This window comes from Gymnoscopelus microlampas, assembly GCF_963454915.1.
Source record: "Gymnoscopelus microlampas genome assembly, chromosome: 1".
In the NCBI taxonomy this organism is placed as follows: domain Eukaryota; kingdom Metazoa; phylum Chordata; class Actinopteri; order Myctophiformes; family Myctophidae; genus Gymnoscopelus; species Gymnoscopelus microlampas.
The window spans coordinates 33,453,807-33,476,329 of NC_139962.1; the positions used below are offsets into that span (position 1 = coordinate 33,453,807).

The 22,523-nt window shown below is 40.0% G+C and overlaps 2 protein-coding genes across 3 annotated transcripts; one reads left to right on the plus strand and one right to left on the minus strand.

The window, feature by feature from the left end:
• The first annotated feature begins 1,243 nt into the window (after positions 1-1,243).
• kiaa0895l lies at positions 1,244-9,584 on the plus strand. Its single transcript, XM_084064657.1, has 8 exons — positions 1,244-1,479; positions 2,511-3,217; positions 3,562-3,700; positions 4,515-4,658; positions 5,550-5,682; positions 5,973-6,278; positions 6,428-6,525; positions 6,761-9,584. Exons 2-8 carry the CDS (start codon positions 2,580-2,582, stop codon positions 6,920-6,922), a joined length of 1,620 nt encoding a protein of 539 aa, XP_083920783.1. The 5' UTR covers positions 1,244-1,479; positions 2,511-2,579; the 3' UTR covers positions 6,923-9,584.
• An 802-nt stretch (positions 9,585-10,386) lies between these two features.
• Positions 10,387-21,163, minus strand: csnk2a2a (casein kinase 2, alpha prime polypeptide a). 2 transcript variants are annotated; one of them, XM_084064667.1, is made up of 13 exons: positions 20,951-21,163; positions 18,681-19,024; positions 17,034-17,145; positions 16,782-16,883; positions 16,577-16,627; positions 16,314-16,373; positions 15,514-15,597; positions 14,621-14,731; positions 14,375-14,476; positions 14,012-14,112; positions 13,689-13,837; positions 12,903-12,991; positions 10,387-10,762 (listed from the first exon to the last, which is right to left on the minus strand). In XM_084064667.1, the coding sequence occupies exons 2-12, from the start codon at positions 18,782-18,784 to the stop codon at positions 12,918-12,920; spliced, it is 1,050 nt and encodes a 349-aa protein (XP_083920793.1). In that variant the 5' UTR covers positions 18,785-19,024; positions 20,951-21,163; the 3' UTR covers positions 10,387-10,762; positions 12,903-12,917. The 2 variants fall into 2 exon arrangements, with proteins under 2 accessions (XP_083920793.1, XP_083920794.1); XM_084064668.1 differs by lacking the exon at positions 20,951-21,163 and adding an exon at positions 19,138-19,182.
• Between the last annotated feature and the right edge of the window lie 1,360 nt (positions 21,164-22,523).

Here is a 22,523-nt window from a genome sequence, read left to right on the forward strand (position 1 = left end):
ACATTCTCACACACACACACACACACACACACACACACACACACACACACACACACACACCAATGGCGGAGGAAACCATGCAAGGCACCAGCCTGTTCATCAGGAGCAATTAAGGGTTCAGTGTCTTGCTCAAGGACACTTCGACACTAACTCAGGGGGAGCCCGGGATCAAACTGGGAATCTTCCAGTTCCCAACCGACCCGCTCTACCTCCTGAGCCACTGCCGACAAGTAGTCACAAGCATTTTTCAAGACTCTGTTTGTTGCTGGAGATAAGTTGGTGTCCTAAAAACACAAGGTCCCTGTTTCAAGTCCACCCGTTTTGCCCTAGGTCATACAGGTCATACAATAAAAAATATTTTCCCCAAATAAGCCCTGTCCATTTCCACTGACAAGTTTTCAACAATGTTGCAACTTTGCAAAGGCACTGTTTGCAACATGTCCACTCTGCATCTAAATCCTATGAGGTTAAGAATTTAGTTTGTCACAATATCTCCCACACCTCTGTGGTGCAGGAGATATGCCAGTGCCTTAACAAAAGGTTATTTCTTGGATCAAAAGAGTGTTTTTTTTTCAAGTTTGTTCCTGGCTCTAATCTTTCATAGAAGAACAATGGAAAAAGACAATGGACTCAGTCATATACAATTCATGAGGCTTTAATTTTTAATTATGTGGCGGTCTGTTTTTTTTAAGAGAAATGTATCAATGGGAAATTTCCTTTTAATTATAATCTGAACTTTGATGAATTATTATGACATTTCAATAGACACATCAAATATTTTCTGAGAAATCCTGAGGTGGTCTGCTGCTATCATGTGTAATAAGTGGAATTATGGAATGGAAAATAGCAGTTTAAAGAGCGCCTTTATTCAGAAATTCCACTACTGCGCCCTCTACAGATAATTATGGTCAATATAAATGACAATTGACCAGATCTGTAGAGGGCGCAGTGGAGTAAATACAATAATTTCCGTCTGACGGACATATTTTCTTTTCTTCCCAAAAAGTGTATTATACAGAGATGGTGGGGTCCTGAGAGGCTTCCCACCGTGGAGAATAGACCTTCAACAACACAAAAGTGCCTTTGTTTTGCCGGTGAATAGCGAATTTTCGGTCTATGAGCAGAGCAGCGCGACTAGCAGAGCGTTAGAGAGAACCCACCGCTCTGGACCAGAGCTAGGATAATATAACGGGCGCTGGCTGGGTCTGGGCTGTGATTTCTGATGCTGGGCCTGGTGGGGGGGTCATAATAATACGTAATGACGCACCGCAGCGTCACCACGGCACGTTGATCTTTGCCAGCGCGTCATTTCTTCCAACACAATCCCTGCTTCCTTACCGGGCCGAGCCATCCGGTCCATTCAGAACCTCAACCACTACAACCAGACCAGTAACCGTTATTATTCAACCCGTTACAACACCGGCTAACGGTCGTAATGAATCAAAGACGAGCTTGAAGGGACAGATCTGACGCTGCAAGGTAAGAACTATTAGAATAAGAATCCAAAGAACATGATTCATTTCCATGAGGATGGGTTTAACTTATGGATCCCCCTCCCCAACTACAACGAGTCATTATAAAGTGACTTGAATGAATAGCATGAAAACATGTCATGCTATTGTGTGCATGGAATGGGTTGATAATAAAATAGGAAAAATGTGTTGTTTTGATTATAAGTTATTATTATATTATAAGAGTCAGCTAGGTAACAGGATAGGTGGGCATCAAGGAAGAGTGGGCACCTCTGTTAAATTGGCTATTCTTTCCAAAATAAAACATTTCTAAAATGTTTTTAAGTAGAGTAAAGCATACATTATTAGAACATGCTTAAACATTCGACAATTAAGGTCTAATATTTCTATAATTGCTACAAATTGCTACAAAACCTGTATGACATTTTTGGACATAACAAGAAGTTGAAGGATAAAATTAACTCTGATAATGATGCACCATGCATGTTCACATCATACTTAACATTATACTTAAGACCATTTTTCAAATATATATTTTTCTTTAACATTTTGGACAAAATAGCCAATTTTACATCAAGGTGCCCAGAGGTCCCTAGTGCCCACCTTTCCTGTATCCGTCAGCTACTATCACGATATTTTGTGGCTAGCATGGATAGTTTTATGTTGGTTTAGACCTTTTCATTCTAAATTGGTCCAAGTTTATGTCCTGTTAGAGTGTTTGTGAATAGCCTATAAGTTATTGAAACCCCTTAACAGGCGTGCCATAAGTTATGGACAGTTGAGCACACTGGTTAAGGCTTCAATAATTAAGGGCGTAACCACAACCTCTATTCTAATGTTATTAAGCAGTGACAATGAATGGAAACACTCAGATGCACACACACACACACACACACACACACACACACACACACACACACACACACACACACACACACACACACACACACACACACACACACACACACACACACACACACACACACACACACACACACAAACATAACCACAACAACAATACATCTTGTCTATCCACAGTGTCGGGTGTGGAGACAGGGTGGTCTGGTGGTGGTGGGTGGTGGTGGTGGTGGTGGTGTTTCGGTGGTGATGGTATTGGACTCAGGTGAGGGCTGTATGGATCAGGTTGAGTGTGAAGATGTTGGGAGAAGCAGCAGGAAGGGTGTATTGGAGGCAGAAGAACATGAAGCAGGTCCACCTGAAACCACCACCAGAAGCAGCACGACCTCCAAACCTCGGGCCAAAGTCAAAAGCGGCACCAAGAAGGAGAAGACACCCCACAACGGACTCCCACCGGACCAGACGGAACCCAAACCGGGCCGGGCCCAGGTGGTGGAAAAGAGGGCATCAAAGAGTGTGGCTACCCCCAGACCGCCCCTCCGTCGGCCCCTCAGCCTGGAGGTGACTCCTCGGTACCTTCGAGGATCCCAGGAGCAGATGGCGGACAGGCGTGTCCTCCAGCCGCCCTGGCGTAGCGGTGGTGCTGCGGCCCCCTCGCCACCGGCCCGCAGTCTAACCAGTCCCAGCCTGGGCCCTGGAGGTCCTGGGGCCCCTGGCCGCTGGATGCGCCGCAGTGAGAGCACCTGCTCAGTCAACTACTCCCTGGGTCTCCGGGCTAACAGAGGGCTAATGCGACCTGCCACTTCCCTGCCACACATCGCCAAGGGAGTAGGATCCACCCCGCTGCCATCACCCTCCAGCAGGCCCTGTCTACTGGTGGCACTAAGGTAGGGCTGCAACTATAGATTATTTTCTTAGCGATTATTCTGCCAATTACTTTTTCGCTTAATCTAACAGAGAAGTCTGTTTTTTTTGTTTAATTATATGTATTAAATATTTATCTATTGAAAAAATGTAATTTATATACTGTATTTATAGGCCTACATAGGATATATACTTTTTTCATAATTGACTCAATTGATTATCACTATTTCTAAAAAATGTTGAGGGGAAAAGCAACATTTAAAATTTCCCCCTGAAATAGATTGTTTTAATTAAAATCAATTATCAATTATTTTTTCTAATTGATTAAATCGATTAGTTCGATTAACTGTTGCATCCCTACACTAAGGCCCCTGAACCTGGCGCAGGAGAAGGAGACATTCTTCCAGTCAGACTACAAGTATGAACCTCAGTTTGAGTATGCGCAACCCGAGCCCACCAGCGTGCTCGAGAAATACAAGGAGGGTGCAGGTCTCTTCCTTGAACAGGTATGAAAACAATGTTCTGCTTTGAAGATCTCAGCTGGTGCTGAACAATAAGCTATGTGCATAATCTCTATATCTATTCCCTCTTCCGGTAAAACATGTCCAGCTTTGTTTGATTGGAAACACATCATGTCACCTTCATATGTGTTTCTGGTTCAAATCTGCCAAACACGGGCCTACTGTTATAGGGCATAGCATTTTGTGGTGCCACACATTGAAAACTCATTCATTTTTCCCATAGAGATTTAAAAAAATATTTATATACATTATTTTAAGCCTGGAACCAAGCCACCCAGGCTCCTGGTGAATCATGACCATAATTAATTTGATTCTGTGTCAAAATAATATTTGAATATTTAACTATATTATGTACTATATTTAATATTATTTGATATTATTTTCGACAAAATGGCCACCAGCTTATATGATAAGCTTTGTGTAAAATATGAGATTCATCGGCCAAACATCCAACAGCCATACTTGATATATTCAGCAATTCTCTAATCTTACTTAACTGCACAATTAAACAGAGTAGCAACTACTATGCATTATTTATGTTATTTGATTCATTTAGATTTCTGTATAACAGACAATATAGAAATAATATCGAATGAAAATGGTCTCTGAATGACTCAATAACACAATAGAAACTTTTCCCTTACACTTTGCAAATGTACATTTAAAATAAAAAAGCGTCAGTATTCATATCATTCATTAAAACATATCCTCCATTTCAGAGAATTTGCCTGCTCAAATCTCATCATTACGCCTACGTTGTGACCCAGTAACTCACATCCGCTTGTGCCCCATATTCTAGGCAGTTGGAATCATGGAATGTGTACTGAGGAAGTTTGGCAACTATGAGAACTTTGAGGAAGTGACTGGAGGCAGTGTACTACCTAAAAGCAGAGTGTGGGCCGCTGCACGCAAGTACCTGCAGAAGGAGAACTGTGTGGGAGAGGTGAGCGTGTTCATGAGTGTTCAGTGGTGTAAAGTAACTAAGTACATTTACTCAAGTACTGTACTTAAGTACAATTTTGAGGTATTATTACCTTACTGGAGTATTTCCAATTGTCTATACTTTTAATTCTACTCCACTACATCTCAGAGGCAAATATTGTACTTTTACTCCACTATAATTATTTTAGTTACTAGTTACTTTGTACATTTAGATTAAATCTAAATGTACTTTTTCCACCACTGTGTTGATATATTTGTAATGGAGTATAGACCAATTATTTCTTTACTAACATTGAGACAGGTGATTGTTTCACGCAATCAATTCCAAACCTGTTGTTTCAGGGTGCGCTGGTTTCAGCACACCCCAACTCCCTCTTGTGTGTTGGCTAGTGAGGCGTGTTCTAGCGAGACCTGACAGAATGGGTTTCACTGCGCACATACTGGTTGCACGCATACTGGTTCTTATCAGTGTGACGTTGTCTGTTAAGGGGTCTATTGGCTTGTCAGTAGCAAAACAATGTTTTCCTTATTTCTTTTATGAAATGCACAATAACCAGCAAGCCTTCTAACGTGCAAACACATTAGATTACAGGTAAATCACTTGAGGAGAGAGGACACATAGTTGAGCAGAAAGTTATGGCAAATATATTTGAATATTATGCATAGCATTAAAAAAGAAATGCCACAAAACCTGCAAGTACAACATGTAAGCACATGTAATTTTCCACTTGTTTAAGCACAACTCAGCTTTACATGGTTTAGCATGTTTTGAATGATATCTATTAGAACTCTTATCTCTGCGACACATTTTGAAAGGAAACTGTAGTACTCTAACAAAGCACTTGCTGTTTGTGATAATGCTCATTAATTAAAGCACTGATACTGCCCCCAGGTGGTGGTGTGTCTATCTGACGAGCTGCTCTCTCAGGCTGTGATGATGGTGGAGAGATGTCGACCCACTCTGACTATAAACCTGGCTGGAGCTCGCCAGCACTGGCTGGAGGGGATGCTGAGACATGAAATAGGTACATACTGTACAAACAGTACATGCATAACAAAAAATATAAAAAAGTACTTCGGCTAATCTCAACTAATAAGATGATAATTGAATTAAATTAAGGGTAACATATCAAATCCAAGTCACTCTTCACAGAATATATAACGCCTTTAATAAAGAGCTGGAGCATGATGGAACAATTAAAAGAAATGTCTCAACATAGTTTGGCCCTGGGTGTGAACTAGTGATTTTATATGCTACACTTAATTTCTAAGTACAGCTCATCCTCTTAATTGTAAATGCCATCCCTCATCCTAGGCACTCACTATCTGCGCGGGGTAAACAACAACCTGCAGCCATGGGCCACCGCAGTGGGCCGGAAGAAGTTTGGCCTCAAACCGGCCAATCCCACAGAAGAGGGCTTGGCCAGTTTGCACAGCGTGTTGCTACGGAAACAGCCTTACCTGTGGCGCGCAGCTCTCCTGTACTACACGGTGTACCATGCAGCCAGTATGAGCTTCAGCCAGCTATTCAGTCACATTGGCCGCTTTGTCCAAGACCCAGACGTGCGCTGGGAGTATTGTCTGCGTGCCAAGAGGGGACAGACGGACACTTCGGAGCCAGGTAACATGAATGTTAATACACTAACACTCCTGGTAACATTAATTAAGCTGCTTTTAAAAATGATTTGAAGAAAATGAACTGAAAGATTCAGTGGGCCTGTTGCCTCATTTTATTATTCTCATATAATGTGCATGGATTGGTGTCTTAAGGTTGCTTCAGTAAAGACCAGGTCTACCTAGATGGAATCCTCAGGATCCTTCGGCTTCGAAAGACCATTGACTTCAAGATGTTGACCTCTTTGGGGAAGGTTAGTGTCAATACTACCATTCTCTACCACACTGGCAAATTGAGGAACAGTTTAAATTACCTATTTTATGTTTTGGCTATTCGAAAAGCTCACGACACGTCGCAACACGACGCCTTGTGAGCTCAAAATCTTTGTGAGCACAAAATTGGGGGGGAAATGTTTGTCTCTATCAAAATGACTACCATTGTTACCATTGTGGTGGACATGGCTCAAACCTCATTCCTGACTCTGACAGGTATCCTTTGAAGATGTAGAAAGGCTCCAGCACCTGGCTGTGTTTCACAGGACCAGAATCCCACACTTTATGCAAGACCAGGAGCGCTACCTGGAGCACCTCGACCACATTGTTGCAGTTAACGAACTGGATGATGCACAGCTGCAACATCTACTACCATGATCCTGCCAGTATCCCTGCTACACCTGCAACATCTACTACCATGACCTGGACACTGTCCCCGCTACACCTGCAACATACTATGACCCTGCCAGTATCCCTGCTACACCTGCAACATACTATGACCCTGCCAGTATCCCTGCTAGATCTGCAACATAAACCAGTAGTTCTCAACCTTTTCAGGCCGCAACCCCCCAAATAATCATATTTGAACTGGGGACCCGCCATCCTGACAAGCAACTTGGAATTGAAGGAGTTGTGGCATTACATTTATTTTGACTCGGTTCCACAGATAGTATTGTGCTTGTAGATCGGTTAATTTTTTTTTTTGCCTCCTTCTTATATTATTTGACAATTCGGCCGATGTTTGACCATTTTTCATAGTAAAGTTTGTTGACCCGACCCCCCTTTTTTGGAGGTATTAGAAAGGTCTTAAAAGTCCTAAAATTGACACTTTCTCTGACATCTGTCCAGGTGCAACATATACTACCATGACCATGCCACTGTCCCCGCTATAGCTGCAACATATACTACCATTATCCTGCCACTGTCCCCGCTACAGCTACGACATACCCCTGCCACTGTCCCCGCTACAGCTGCAACATATACTACCATGACCCTGCCACTGTCACTCCCCGCTACAGCTGCAACATATACTACCATGACCCTGCCACTGTCACTCCCCGCTACAGCTGCAACATATACTACCATGACCCTGCCCCTGCTACAGCTGCAACATATACTACCATGACCCTGCCACTGTCCCCGCTACAGCTGCAACATATACTACCATGACCATGCCACTGTCCCCGCTATAGCTGCGACATATACTACCATGATCCTGCCACTGTCCCCGCTGCAGCTGCAACAACACAAGCCATCCATGTGTAAAGAAAATGAAGCTGCCAATTGTGGGCAAATGGATGGTATCTGAGCATAGATCATTTGGCATTCTGAATATCATAAGACATATACTGTATAACCAATGCTTTATTTGTACACTTTTTAAAACTTGAATCGTATAAACTATGGGCTTATACAGGTACATTATTTATATACATACATACATTACACACAGTCCCCTAGGTACAAGTGTAGGTCATCTATGTCCGATGCATGTCTGTGGATTTTTCACCAGGCCGAGTGTCGAGGCCAAGCCTTTACTGTCACCATGAAGTTACCTCAACACTGCAACCCGAGGATGTAACCCGCATTATACATGTAGAAAGCTGTGTGCACATGTCATAAATACCACTGCATCCAATGTCTTGTACAGTTTTCAAACATTCATATAGTCATGTATTTAATCCATGCAAGTGTTTTGTGAATGTTTTTGTTTTTTGTTGTATTTGTTTTCAGAAAACAACTGAATGTGTATGGTATTAGCTTTATACCTTTTGCAGAGTACATTGTTTTATGCCTTAAGCCTAATCTATACTGTTACATGGCAGTGTTTCTTGCCAGAAATGACATATTTTCCAGCTAAAAAAAGAAAAGATTGAAAATGTGTTATTTTCTGCAATCAACACTGTACCTATGACAAAATATAGATTAAGCCAAATTTATACTCTGTAGTACGTAGTGTCACTTGCCTAAAAGAAAATATCTACAGTATAAGCTAATGAGTGATGCATTCTTAGCTTGTAGATCTGTTCTTTTTGGCAAGTGAACCCTTTGTGCGAGGAAGTATGAATGAAGCTTTTGGCTTCCAATTATTTGGACTTCACCAAGGACCTCTCAATTTAAGAACCCAGGGAAAATGTCAACTGAGACCTCGACTCTCGAATATCAAGTGCCAATGGACTCAGTCAAGTATTCAAATTTTACAATGTGTGTTGCTAATAAGATAATCAGCTTTGTAACTGTAATCTTAAGATGTCCTTGGTGGTCTTTGATATCAACTGTGGTCACCTGTCCCCATGCTGTTTCCATGGGAACCAAATTTTATTTTGTAATTATGTGACAAGCAGCTGAAGATAATTTGCTACATGGTTTTAACATACGGTCATGCCTGTAAAACAGGCGTTCCAAAGCTGACCTATCACCATACATACATTAGCTTCCTCATTTGCCTTTGATGGGTTTAGAACTCATCTGCTGTAGTGAGCTATGTATTTGTAAACTGCATTTTAATGTATTTATTACTTATGTCAGTGAGGGCATTCGTTTAATGGCTTGGGCCAATAAGCACTGATTTGAGTTAATCTTGGAGGTTGATGGCCAACCTCAAGACCAACACAGTAAAATGTGAAGGACAGTAATGGCCACCGTTTCTGTTTTGATGTCCAACAACTAGATGATGTACAAAATGTGACAATTTGTGCAGAAATATTGCATTTTAAAAGTTAAATGTGGCATTTCAAAAGTATTTATTCTGCTTTGTTTACAATTTAACCCTGTGAAAAGCAGATATACTTTCAATTTTGATGAGTTGTGATGCTGACCTCACTGGCTTTGACCAGGCAAGTGACAAGCCTTAACGAATGCACCCTTTTGTAATGCACGAATGTTGCACAATGTCTTATGTTCTGGAAATCAACTCGACTTTCCAGTTTATTTATTAAAAGCAAAAGTTCACACTTGCTGCACTGATCACTCTGAACATTTTTCAATGCACTAAGTCAGGTTTGTCACTGTAGAACCCTAGATGTTTTGTATCACAAACATGATCAGCAATCTCTCCTCTGTGTACATTATTGTATATCTCTGTTCTGTAGTAGACAACTCCCAACAACTCAGAGGACTTCCATCCAGTTTTCAAAATCAGTAGTACACAAGTCAGAAACCAGGATCAAAAGTAAAACATTTAATTGGACCAACACTTGCTTGTTTGTGGATTATCCATTATAAATGGATAGTTTGGCTAAATGTAAAGAGTATAAGTAAATAATGGGCCCTATTTTACTCCCAACAAAGCTGGCATGTAGCACAAGTGTCATTGCTAGTTACATCAGAGGCATTTGTCATTGTCATGGCCAGCGCCCACGTTGTGCAAGTGCCAAGTGCATTTGCACCCAACTGTGCACCCATGGGCATGTTGGTCTTAAAATGAGGCATGGTCAGGCAAATTGTTGGTGGAGTGAGAATAGTCAGAAAGTGACTGCAGCGTAGACCAGCGTAGACCAGATTAGACCAGGTCTAATAGCCTGGTGCAGTCCCCACGCAGTATTTCCTGTGCTGTGCGGGGACAATATATATTTTTTTCATTCATTAATTCACTTCAGAGGTAGCTGCAAAATATATGATAATGTATCAAAGTGGCATTTGCAACATCAGCCTAGCATATCTTCTTGTAGTGACATTTAACCATAGAATCAAGAAGCCTAATTTGTATTTCATACCAAAGACAAATATAATGTTATTCAGAATATCATCCTTTGATGTCAGTAGTCAGCCATTCCTATAAAATATGCTTATCTATTCTATACATCATTTCAATTTAATCAATACCAACAGTCAAACACGCATACATTTAAATAAAAATGGTTTATTCTCTTTCAATATAGCATTTGTTCTATCCATAGCAGAAAAGAGCCTCCATGTCACTCAGTGCTATTACCTGGAATTGGATCTCAGGTCACCACAGCGTCTTAATGACGAACACACATCTTACAGCACAACACCGGCTTGATACGGATCCAACAATAGTCACTTTGCTCTTTTAAAAACAAGTTGAAGGTAGTGGTGGGGGAGGGGTGGTGACTGACCAAGCGGCACCAATCAATCCCCCCAGGTTGTGTTTAGGTTGAACCTTGTGTTTGATCTTACTCCAGTATGGCTGTTGATGTGAGGCCGACGTTTCTGCCACCAAAAGGTCACAAGTTGAGGTAACAAAGGTTCTCCCTGAATAGATGGGGGGAGGATTAAACAACAAATACATCTTTTTGCATCTTTATATAAATTCTAAACTGTATACTCTGTGTAGAGAAGGTACAATTCTAAACTGTATATTCTATAGATTCTCGATCCCAGGGAAGGCGCAATTCTAAACTGTACATAGTACACTATGCATTATTAGTCTATGGTCACTCACCACACTTCCGTGAGATTTTTGACTTACTAGTAGAAGTACCATATATCTGTATTATAACTTTCATTATTTACCTTTTATTACCTACTTGACCTACATTTTGTATTTTATGTTGGACATTACTTGTTGCAGTCAGCTGCACCAACATTTCACTGCTCAGAGCTACTGAGTATGTAACAGATAAAATCTTAATTATTTATATCATTATTGGTACAGTGAGCTTAAGTTTGTCTTTTTACCGTAGTAGATTTAACACTTATGCCGGTAGATAGAATGTCCCATGACGTCCTGATATAAAAGTTGATCGATTGTGCTATTACTATCACTTATGTATGTCTGTGCATATTTCATTCCAGTCCATCAAATAATCAGTTTAGAGAGTTGAAGTGCTTGTTTTTGTTTTTGTCTGGTGTACCAGCTACCTCTGCAGGAGCGGTGTGGTTATACAAGGCTTGTCTGACATTTTACAATGGCTGCTGGCTGCTTGTAAATTACTTGATTGTAAAGCATGTAGTATTTACTCCATACTAGAACCATATGCAGGGCTATCACCATAACCTCACCACTGCAGTGTCATAAAACCAAACCCTACAGCACGATTTAATTTCATATAAGCATACCGGCCGTATAGTTCATACATGTTATAAAGACTTCATGTGAGTGGGACGTTTTTCCAGTCAATGGTGTGTTGATAAACCTTGCAAAACAGTTCCAATCGCAAAAGATAATTTGGATAATGCTTTTTGCATGTAATGTTTTGTTTAAAATGTATGCTGCTGATGATTCATAAAGATCATGATTCATTTTGACACTGTTCTGGGCTAAGCCTACAGTCATGTACACATGTAAATGAAGGCACAGAAGCGAGACAGGATTTCTGCTAAGGAGAGAGACGGATAGTCTAGGGACAGACAATTCTAAATTGTTAACATGTTCACAAATCACATCTGTGTCAATACATGACATCCCCTATTGTGTGTCTGGATTCCATCCATGTTCGTGAAACAAATGGTCAACTCAATGCAATGACGACAGTTCAGTTAGTCTAACGGATATCATGAAGACAGCGTCAGAAATGCTGGCATGCAAGGTTGGCCATAAGGAAAAAAACATGTCACAGGATTATGCAGTGATAAGTCATGCTGCAACCATAAATGTATACGTATATTCTCACCTAATCCTGGCACCAAATTACAATATTTGTAAACTATTTCAATTCCAGATGTTCTCTGTGCACTGCAACTTTGGCATAGTCATATAAGATTTCTTAATTATTATTATATATATATAAAAAAAAAGGCTTTTCTACCTTTATTGATAGTATAGTAGAGAATGACAGGGAACGGGGAGAGACGAGGAGTGGCACGCAGCAACAGTCGTCGGGAACGGGACGCGAACCCGCGACACGGCGTCAGGCATTAGAGCCTATGTGGTATGCGCCTGGACCGCTAGGCCAGCGGGCGCCCCCTCATATAATATTTTAACTATGGGACCGTCTAGACTGAGTGGGGAGTGCAACATGATGAGTGTTGGGAGACTGCTTCATCACATGAAGATAATTTAAAACTTTATTAAAAGGAAGGTTGGTCTAAATAAAGGCAGTTAAAAATAGGTTGTAGTACCACGAGCTGCGGTGTTGACCCACTTACATTCTAACCACGACGGTCCTAACCAGACGTACTCGATATACACCGCTACATACAATACACATAGCCGTAATGTATTGAACCATTACACTTAAGTGTCTTCTTACATACAAATACAGAATATTTTACAATCATAGATTCCTCCTAAAAGTTAGTCCCACACACATCAAAGTAGCCCATATTATTATAGTATCAATGAGCACAGATTGTTCAAACATATTGAAGAGTATATATTATATCAGGTATACATTCTATTAGGACACCTGAACAAGAATTATGTCTACAAGAAAAGTGTTAAATGCATTACCTCCTATTCTTCTCATCATGTTGCATTGGAGCCGCTTATTGCCTTTGTGCCGTCCGTGTTTGTGTTTGCTTGTTCTTTCAACACAGGATCTGCAGGGAAATACACAATCGTCACCAGTGCGTTCATCCACAATAACACAACCCTCAACGGTTTGTTCAAGTAAGAATGGCATAAAATACATTCAACCCTCAATTAATCATAAATTAATTCCATGACACAGAAACAACAGAGAAACAAGTCAATAAATCTACCATAATAAAGAGTAATAGAGTAAAATTACTGTAAATGCTCATCACGTTCTCTGAAGAGACATCTTGATGTCTTAATGTTGCTTGATGTTTTATCTTATCCAAATCGTATCTTTTATATGCAAGCTCATATGAGCTTGTAGATCTGCTATTTCTGAAAAATCGGTGGAAATCTTGGAATATATATTTTTTAAAGCGAACATTTGTAAAATATTTAGTTCTAGGGAGCCCCCCAGAAGAAAAGATTCGAGTTACAAATGTCCTGCTTTAAAAATATATATATATTTGCAAAAAAAAACATGATTTAAAAAAATCTACAAGCTCATAGCCCGGCACTCAGTGCCGCACTATAAGCTTGTACATTTGCTATTTTTGAATAGAAGAAATCTAAAAATGACATAGATGCGTTCCTGGATTGAATGGGTTAATAGACAGGCAAATATAACGCTCAATTTATACAGTGCATGATGCTGCCGCTAGCTGAAAATAACATAGCTACAAAGTAGCAGTATAAAATGAGGCATAGCGTGACACTAACAGAAGTATGGGTGTTGCATGGCCTCTGCGGCTGTCAGCCTCTGCTGGTGGTCGTAACGTAGCAGCTTGTCCAGCAGATCCAGGGCCTCTGGGCTCACCAGGTGCTGGTTCTCTGTTTGGACAAAATGCTCCCAGCGTTTCCTGGTCTGCCTGGACACACAAGTGAAAACAAGTGACACTGGAGCCAATACCACAACTTCCCCTTTGAACTTCAGGGGTTTCAAATTGAATTCTCAATGTAAAGATTTTTTAACTAGCAGAGTTTGCTAATAAAAAAACAATGTGACAGCACTATGATATTTTGGTTTCTTATCGTCTACTTACTGGCCAAGCAGATCTTTGAAGCGAGTGTCCAGTTCTATGTGATACTTGTGCAGGTAGCCAAACAACTCATCTGTCCCCAGAACTTTAGCAATGCGAACCAGCTAAAACAAGAATGACAACAGAAATGCAAAATGCTTGGAGACAAAAAAGAAAAAGAAAAAAAAAGAAAGAAAAGGAAATCTAATAACATATTCTGTATGTACACGTGACAACTACCCATACCAACCAACCAAACATGAGAATAATATATCATCTTCTAGGGCAAACACGTTTTACATGACATCTATTTATTTTTCAATACAGACTCCATTTAGAGTGTAATAATAATAATAATAATAATAATAATAATAATAATAATATTACCTGGTCATAGTTGTCCTGTCCATGAAAGAAGGGCTCCTTCAGGAAGATCATGCTGGCCAGCATACAGCCTAGACTCCACATATCCAAACTATAGTCATACATCTGGAAAACACCAAAGTGAATAATGTAAGAACAGTCTGGACTACACTATAATATAATATATACTGTCTTCTGCTGGTTAAAATACATATCAACATGCAAAATGAGTACGTTTCTGTACAAAAGATGATGTATGGTAGCATGTACCTGATAGTCGACTAGCAGCTCGGGGCCTTTGAAATAGCGAGAGGCAACCCTGACGTTGTATTCCTGAGCGGGATGGTAGAATTCTGCCAGACCCCAATCTATGAGACGCAACTGGGACAGAGGAACAGACGCACATTAACCTTATTTCCACTATAGGCCATAAGGGCTAACTGGTGCAGGCAGGCTCAAATGACTCCCCAAAAACTCTAGGTCAGACCCATTAAGACCGGGAACGCATCTGTGTAATCACTTTAACCATTGTCTTATACTTTGGCTATTAAAAAATAGCAGATATACAAGCTCATAGCTTGAGCGCCGCACTATGAGCTTGTAGATCAGCTATTTTTTTAAATCATGAAAATGTGTTCAAATCTTTGACTTTTTTTTTGAAGCGAACATTTGTAGCTCAAATCTTTGCTTCTGGGGGGTCCCTGGAACAAAATATTCTGAGATGGCCAAATATAAATAATTTTTGGGGGTCCTTGACATGAAAAAGTTTGAGACCACTGATATAGCAACATAGGTGTTTTAAAATAAAGCTGTTAGGATTTAGAAGACATTTTTAGAATCGGCCTCAGGTCTTAATGGGTTAAGATATCCTATCATTCTATTGTACACTACAGAGTAGACATATTTTACATAGGCAGCACTTATGAGTGCACACTCTCGAGACACAGAACTGGCAGGTTGTTGTGACCAGTATCGGGTGTGTATTTAAGATGATATCATGCATCGTCACTCTTATCTAGAATAGCTGGAAACATCACTTTGGTGCTACAATAAATAAGTGGACAGTGTGGGAGCAGTTTTTTTGTTTCACGGTTTTCTCAGGTCCTCACAGAGAACAAAGGGAATCAGTTTCATGAAATGATTGAAATGGACAAAGATAGTACCTTTCTCATTTGGTGATCAATCATGACATTATGGGGCTTCACATCCCGATGCATGATTCCCATACTGTGACAATAGTCCAGAGCCTTTATGAGAAGACAAGACACACCCTATAGTTAATGCACTGTATTGATTGGCCAATCAATTCAAGTGCAGTCACAACACAAGGCCATGAACCATTACACAAGATTTCTAAATGTAATATGGTGATCAAAAGTGCCAGGAGAGGTCAATCTAACATATGATATTTTGTTTTGTTTCTCCATCACCAGTATTGGTTATTTTAAATCGTATGATCTGCCCAGAACTCATCCTATATTTGTGTGAGAACGACACTGACTGAAGCGGTACATTTGTGTTACAAAGAAACACAACTTTGACACCAAACCTGAAATAAGATTACACAAGAGGTGGCATTTCCCCATCTGATCAATTATTGATTACCAAACAGCTGTACATAACTTATGAGCTATTCATAGTTGAGACTGGTTGCATTTGGAAGCTTTTTCCAAGCTACAATCAGTAGTATGTCTTATGTACATTGTATCCCTTTCCCAGCAAAGTCACTTAATTGCAACAATATACAGGCTATAGTCAAAATGGCGGCACAAGGAAGACCACCTCCAACCACTGCAGATGTGCTAATTATATTGTATTAACATACTCTACCACATAACTCCCAGATTGTTTCTTTAACATCAACTAGGAAAGAAATATATGAATTGACATTGAAGTTTGGCATTTTGTGGCTCATGTTAACTGTGCACACCTTTAAGTTGGCTTTATTAAGTAATGTTCTTACCTTAAGGAGCTCATACATGTAGTAACGGATATCAAAGTCTGTTAACTTCTGGTAAAGCTCCTATAAAACAGATGTTTTTTTAATTAATGCATAGATTATTTATCAGAGTATATGTTATAAGTTACATGATGTCAGTATCTGGCTTTTGTTCACTGCAAGCTATTACTAAAGGGTAACATGTTATCTACTCATATCAGTGGCTTCACATAAATGGTAATCCTTGTAGTAGTTTCATATGAATGATTGTTGCCAAACATAATTACCTTAAAATCTGTGTTATTGATGCACTCAAAGACAAGTGCAGGTGTTCTGGACTGCAAAAAGAGAGATAACAGAATACCTCATTTATGAAAATAGCAGATAGATATTATCACTTCCCAGAACATAAGTGAGAATGAAATTTAGCAGAAACAGAATATGACATGATACTGCAACATGCCCTAAAGGACATAAACTATGTCAACTTACCACAGGATCCTTGACGGTATCTACCAGGCGAATGATATTGGTTCCCCCACGCAGGTTCTCAAGGATCTTTATTTCACGTTTGATCTTCTTCTTCTTGACGGGCTAAAAACAATTAAAGTTTACATCAGGAATTCACCATATTATAATAGATAAATGGCTTAATTATTATTGGACAATACTACATAGTTGACCCTAAGATCACAAATGGTTTGATAATAATCATAACAAACCACAACAAATGTAGAGGCTCACCTTGAGGATTTTCACAACCACTTTCTCGTTGTTGCTCACATTTATGGCTTCAAAGACCTCACTGTATTTCCCTCGGCCCAACTTACGCACCAACTGATAGTTGTCTTGATTGCTGGAAGCAAGAGTGAATCACATATTATTATTATTATTATTCATAGCAGCAGTAGTAGTATTGAAAACAAACCCAACTTAGGACATCAATTATAAACAAACCTATAAAAAGGGTAAGATGGGCTATCATTCTAGTCTTCAGGCTGTTTTAGGCCATTAGAAAAGCAACATCCTGTGTTCAATTTGTGTGTAGGCTGTTATGCAGCAGGGATTTATCCCTAGTCTCCCTCTAAACCACGGATGGGCAACCATGTCTTTAAGGGGCTATTTGGTCGATTGTGGAGACATTTTAGTGCAGGAACACAGGAATGGCCCTGGCAGCATCTCAATGTCCAGGTGTTTAACCTCTAACCTATACTCAGCTACTAACAACTAGAGTTAACAAGACAGATACCAGCATTGATAATGAGTTTGGGATAAGATGCCAAGAGACAGAAGATACAAGTAATTTCCATGCAGAATGGGAAGTTCATTATTTTTTCATCATATTGATTGAAAAATGTATGCATCTGTGCATCGCTGGCGAAGAAAGTGAATTTGGAAAGACCCTTTCTGACAAACCACAAATGATTTGTGGTTTGCCAGAAAGGGTCTTTCTGACAAAGAGCTTTCCAAAGAAAGTCATTTTGGGATGGTGAGATATTCACAGCTGGCAAGGATTTGTTTGTATGGTCATTTTAAGAACAAACTGTGATCATGGATGTAACCAACACAAGCCTTCAGTTGGCCAGGAGAACAGTGACACAGGGATGTGAGGGAACTTCGGAGGACCTCTGGGGAGAGCAGCTGTAAAGCATATCAAATCTCCTGTGTGCAGTTCTCCCTCCAGTTGGACAAGTCAAAAGACATTAAGATTTATGATGTTATTCAGCTGTGCATTTTCATCAGAATGGTGTGATGACATGAGTGCACGAGTTGCCAAGAAGGTTGTACTGATCACAAATAACGGATCAGACGACCACCTTGTTGCCTCTTTGAGAACTGCAACCAGTAGCTACAACCCTGACTTGAATGGACTGACTCAATGAAACACTAAAGGGTTAAACACCACAGAACATGGTTATGTGTGAACTCTTTTGTGTTGCGCAATAGACAGCAACAGATCTGACATTTAATGTCATGCCATCTTTCAGCACAGCAGGACTGTTTATCTTTGGTTTCATTTCATATTGAAGTCCTGTGATTGAAATTGAGAAACGGGCTTCTTTCTTTCGTAATCTTGAATTTTAAAAACGAAGTAGCCAAGATTTGATTTGTATATGAAACAGGATCATGTGATATGATCAGCATTTTCACATAAACCATTTTCTCTTTATCGTTTGATGCGCACAAGTTTTCTTCCCCGACAGTCACAATTTGCCTTACCTTTTAAAACAGCTAAGAGATATCGTGCCCAAAAAGGTCAGACATGAGCGCAAAAGTGTGAGCTTATAGATCTGCTATTTCCGGTACGTAACACGGCACACAAACAAGTATAAATCATGCATGACGTTGTACACACAACTCATCGAATTTCAGAATAACACTGGGGTGTACCTCCAGCTTGGCACATGTGCGTCGTAGTCCCAGTATTCCCGGCTCTTCTGCGTGTTGACATCGGTGTACACCCGAGCTTTACTACTGGCCGTTGAGCCGGGCATGGCGAGCCTAGGCGCTCGATGTCGAGGAGGTTGGCTCTTGGCACGGGATGGAAAGGCGGGACACACACTGTCAGGAGTGGCTGGCTTTAAGACCTCTGTGAGAAGTTTGGCATTGGCCTGTACTGCTTTTGTCCTGAGGTGACAGAAGTCACTCGCCGTGCGGATGGTCAGCGCTACGATTAAAGACCGTCTGAGTCCTCTGAGGAGCCTGTTAGGCAGGTTGAGATGGTGGCCCGCCAGCTACAGGGAGAGAGAACAGAGACATTTAATCAAAAGACGTAATAACAGGCACTTTGTGCTGCCCACGTTCATTAAGCTTAATCTATACTCAATCACACAATGGTGTCACTTGCCTGATGAAACTGTAAATCAGGTCTTTTGGGGCAAGCCACACCGTGGTACTATGGAGAATAAATTAAGCGTTAGAGGGCCATGTTGACTAATCTCTTGAAACCCTATATACTTTGTTGACTGGGGTCCATCAGGGGTCTGTACTTGGTCCCCTCTACACCAGGGGTCCTCAGAGTTACTACAAGGGGTCCTCCAAATCCTTGAGTTATAGGATTCTGAGGGAGTGAGGGGAACATTAGCCAAAAATAGCCTATCTACAAGCTCACAACGCCTCGCAGCTTGTAGATCTGCTATTTATGGCAAAGAGGTTTGGTGTAGAGGGAAAAAAGAGCTAACCAAGCACAGAGCCAACGGTCAAGTTTAGTATTGAGGCTTTAAGTGGTTAAATGTCTAATAATTACATTAACATGAATTCATAGAGAAGCTAATGTTTAAAAAAACAAACAAAAAATATGAATTTGTACAACATTGATGACAAACAAGTCTATGAAGCCAACTATGAAATCTATGAAAAGGTTTAATCTGCAACACAGTTTTATACAATATGTAGTCCCTGGTTTACCTCTCTCTCAGCTAAAGGGCCCTTGGCCTGAAAAAAGTAGAAGACCCCTGCTCTACACCAAATCACTTCGCAGAAAATAGTCGATCTATAAGTTCTTGCACTGCGAGCTGTGTAGATCTGCCGCATCTTCTGACATGCCTGCACTAGGTGCGTTAAGACAAGTTAGCTGATTAGCCAACAACACTACTAGTACAGTACTACTAGTAATTCAATAACTAAATAAATAACTACAATGAGTGGCGATGCGACGCATTGTGAGCTTGTAGATCTGCTATTTTCAAAAGGTTTTTAGACATTTTATACATTTGAACATTTGTGAAATGGGACATACTGCATTATGAGTACTTTAACTTGTAATTTAAGTATATTTTGATATTTTGATATATTTTGTAACAGAGTATTTCTACGTTGCAGTATTGATACTTTTACTTAAGTAAAAAATGTGAGTACTTTTTCCACCACTGCTAGCTAGTAGTTCAATTACTGCTACACTACTAGTAGTAGTAATTGAACCTAGCTAGTAGTTCCATTACTATTACTACTACTAGTAGTAGTAATTGGGCCTAGTTAACTCGCTATGTTCAATTACTACTAGTAGTTCAATGACTATAGTAGTAATCAATTACTATAGTAGTAATTGAACCTAGCTAGTAGTTCCATTACTACTACACTACTAGTAGTAGTAATTGAACCTAGCTAGTAGTTCCATTACTACTACTACTACTAGTAGTAATTGAACCTAGCTAGTAGTTCCATTACTACTGCTAGTAGTTCCATTACTACTGCTAGTAGTAGTAATTTAACCTAGCTAGTAGTTCCGTTACTACTACTACTAGTAGTAATTGAACCTAGCTAACTCGCTATGTTCAATTACTACTAGTCGTTCAATTACTACTATAATTGAACCTAGCTAGTAGTTCCATTACTACCACTACTAGTAGTAATTGAACCTAGCTAACTCACCCTAACGGCGGTTTACGCACAATTCAAAACAAGCACGTGAAGTTACGCTACATAATAAGTTAGCTAACCCAGGCGTAGCACAAGGCAAAATAAAGGTGCAAAACACTCATTAAAAAAACAAAAAGAAAAAACAATTATCAAGTAGGTGAAATGAATAAGGCAGAGTACGACTTCATTTATAGCTTTGCAGTCGATAAAAATGACGTTTAAGTGAAAAAGCGGTGACATATATATATATATTTATTAAAAAAAAGGGCTCGCGCTACGACGGACGGACAGACGGATGTTACCTCGCCGTGGAGATGTTGTGTGAAGAGGAAGTCCAGCAGGGTGTACTGCACCTACTGGTGACCCATCTAAACGCGTTACCGGGGTCTAATCTATGCTCTGGTTGCTTTGGTTTTCATCTAGATATATTAAATAATAACAATGGTTTATTAAAGGTTGGTTTCCATCCACCAGCAGGAGAAGAGCCGTTGGTCGTCTCTGTAGCGGTAAACATCACCCGGAAGTACTCCAAGGTTCTTCTTCACACAGCGAGAGAGAGACGTCCTGTCGGGCGTGTTGACAGATTGTGTGAGAGAAATACGCAACCCAGGTCTATGAAAACAAACTAGCCCAAAACGAAGCGTTCGGCTATTTGAAAATAGCCAATCTACAAGCTCACAACGCGTCACGATGCGGTGTGGATCTGCTATTATTACATGTTAAAGAAAATTATCTTGAAGAAATTTGGAAAAGTGTGGAATCTTTTTTAAACACAAATCTTGTATGGAGGTCCCTGGCATAAAATATTTTCAGATGGGGGTCTGCAGACCAATTCATATTAATTTTGGGGACCGTGACTTGAAAATGTTTGAGAAACACTGGTTTAAACAACACTAGGAAACAAGACCAAATATGAAACTACACTTTAGAAACGAGTACCAGCAACTACCAATATTTACAAGCAACTTTACAGAAAAACAAGCCCAAAGTCGCTTATAATAAGCAGACATGGCAACGCTGGTCCTGTCGTATTTTAAAGTGTGGTCCGGGGGACGCTCAGGGGCCCTTGGCGGGGTTCCAGAGGGTCCCTCCTGCCATGTTCATTTCAGTGTATTTAAATGGTTAAAATACGCAAATGTATGTGGGCTATTTATTTATTTAGCAAAAAACACAAGTACCCTACATTCTGAAAGAAATTGGACTACGGTATAATGCTTGGGGGGGGGTTCCAGGGGGTCCCCTGACAAATTATTTAATGTCAATGTATTTAAATTATTAAAACACGCAAACATGTAGTCTATTTAATTATTTAGCAAAAAAACTAAACATAAGTAGCTGCACTTAGTGCATTATACTGGTGGCAGGTGGTAGATTAACCATGACTGCAAGTTTGGTTTGCTTGAAGACATTTTTCAGTTTAATGTTAGGTAATTAGTAGCTTAAGACTGTTCTAGTAAAAGGCTCTAACAGCGAAGACCATTATGTCTGTATTGTAGCCAGTGGTGGAAAAAGTAGGCTTACTATTTTTTTTTTACTTAAGTAAAAGGATCAATACTGCAATGTAGAGATACTCTATTACAAGTGAAAGTCAGGAATTCAAAATGTACTTGAGTAAAAGTACAAAAGTATTGGTATCAAAATGTACTTAAAGTACCAAAAGTAGAAAGTACTCATTTATGCAGAATGTCCCATTTCACAAGTTTTCTGGCAACAAAAGTCAACTAAAAAAAAGATTTTTGTACGGGATCTCCTCTCTGGTCAGTAAGAATACATTGAGCAGTCCTCATGGTACCTATGGTACCATGGCATCACAAAGGCCTTAAAAACAAGGCTCCATGCAGACATCCCAAAACAAACTGGTCAGGCTACTGCTTG

Coding starts and splice junctions, on each gene's coding strand:
- kiaa0895l (XM_084064657.1), top strand. CDS start 2,580: ATGGTATTGGACTCAGGTGAGGGCTGTATGGATCAGGTTGAGTGTGAA. Junction 4,659..5,549: donor AGGAGAACTGTGTGGGAGAG/GTGAGCGTGTTC, acceptor TACTGCCCCCAG/GTGGTGGTGTGTCTATCTGA. Junction 6,526..6,760: donor TGTTGACCTCTTTGGGGAAG/GTTAGTGTCAAT, acceptor TGACTCTGACAG/GTATCCTTTGAAGATGTAGA.
- csnk2a2a (XM_084064667.1), bottom strand. CDS start 18,784: ATGCCCGGCTCAACGGCCAGTAGTAAAGCTCGGGTGTACACCGATGTC. Junction 16,884..17,033: donor TGGTTGTGAAAATCCTCAAG/GTGAGCCTCTAC, acceptor AATTGTTTTTAG/CCCGTCAAGAAGAAGAAGAT. Junction 14,732..15,513: donor TTGATCACCAAATGAGAAAG/GTACTATCTTTG, acceptor CCTCTGTCCCAG/TTGCGTCTCATAGATTGGGG.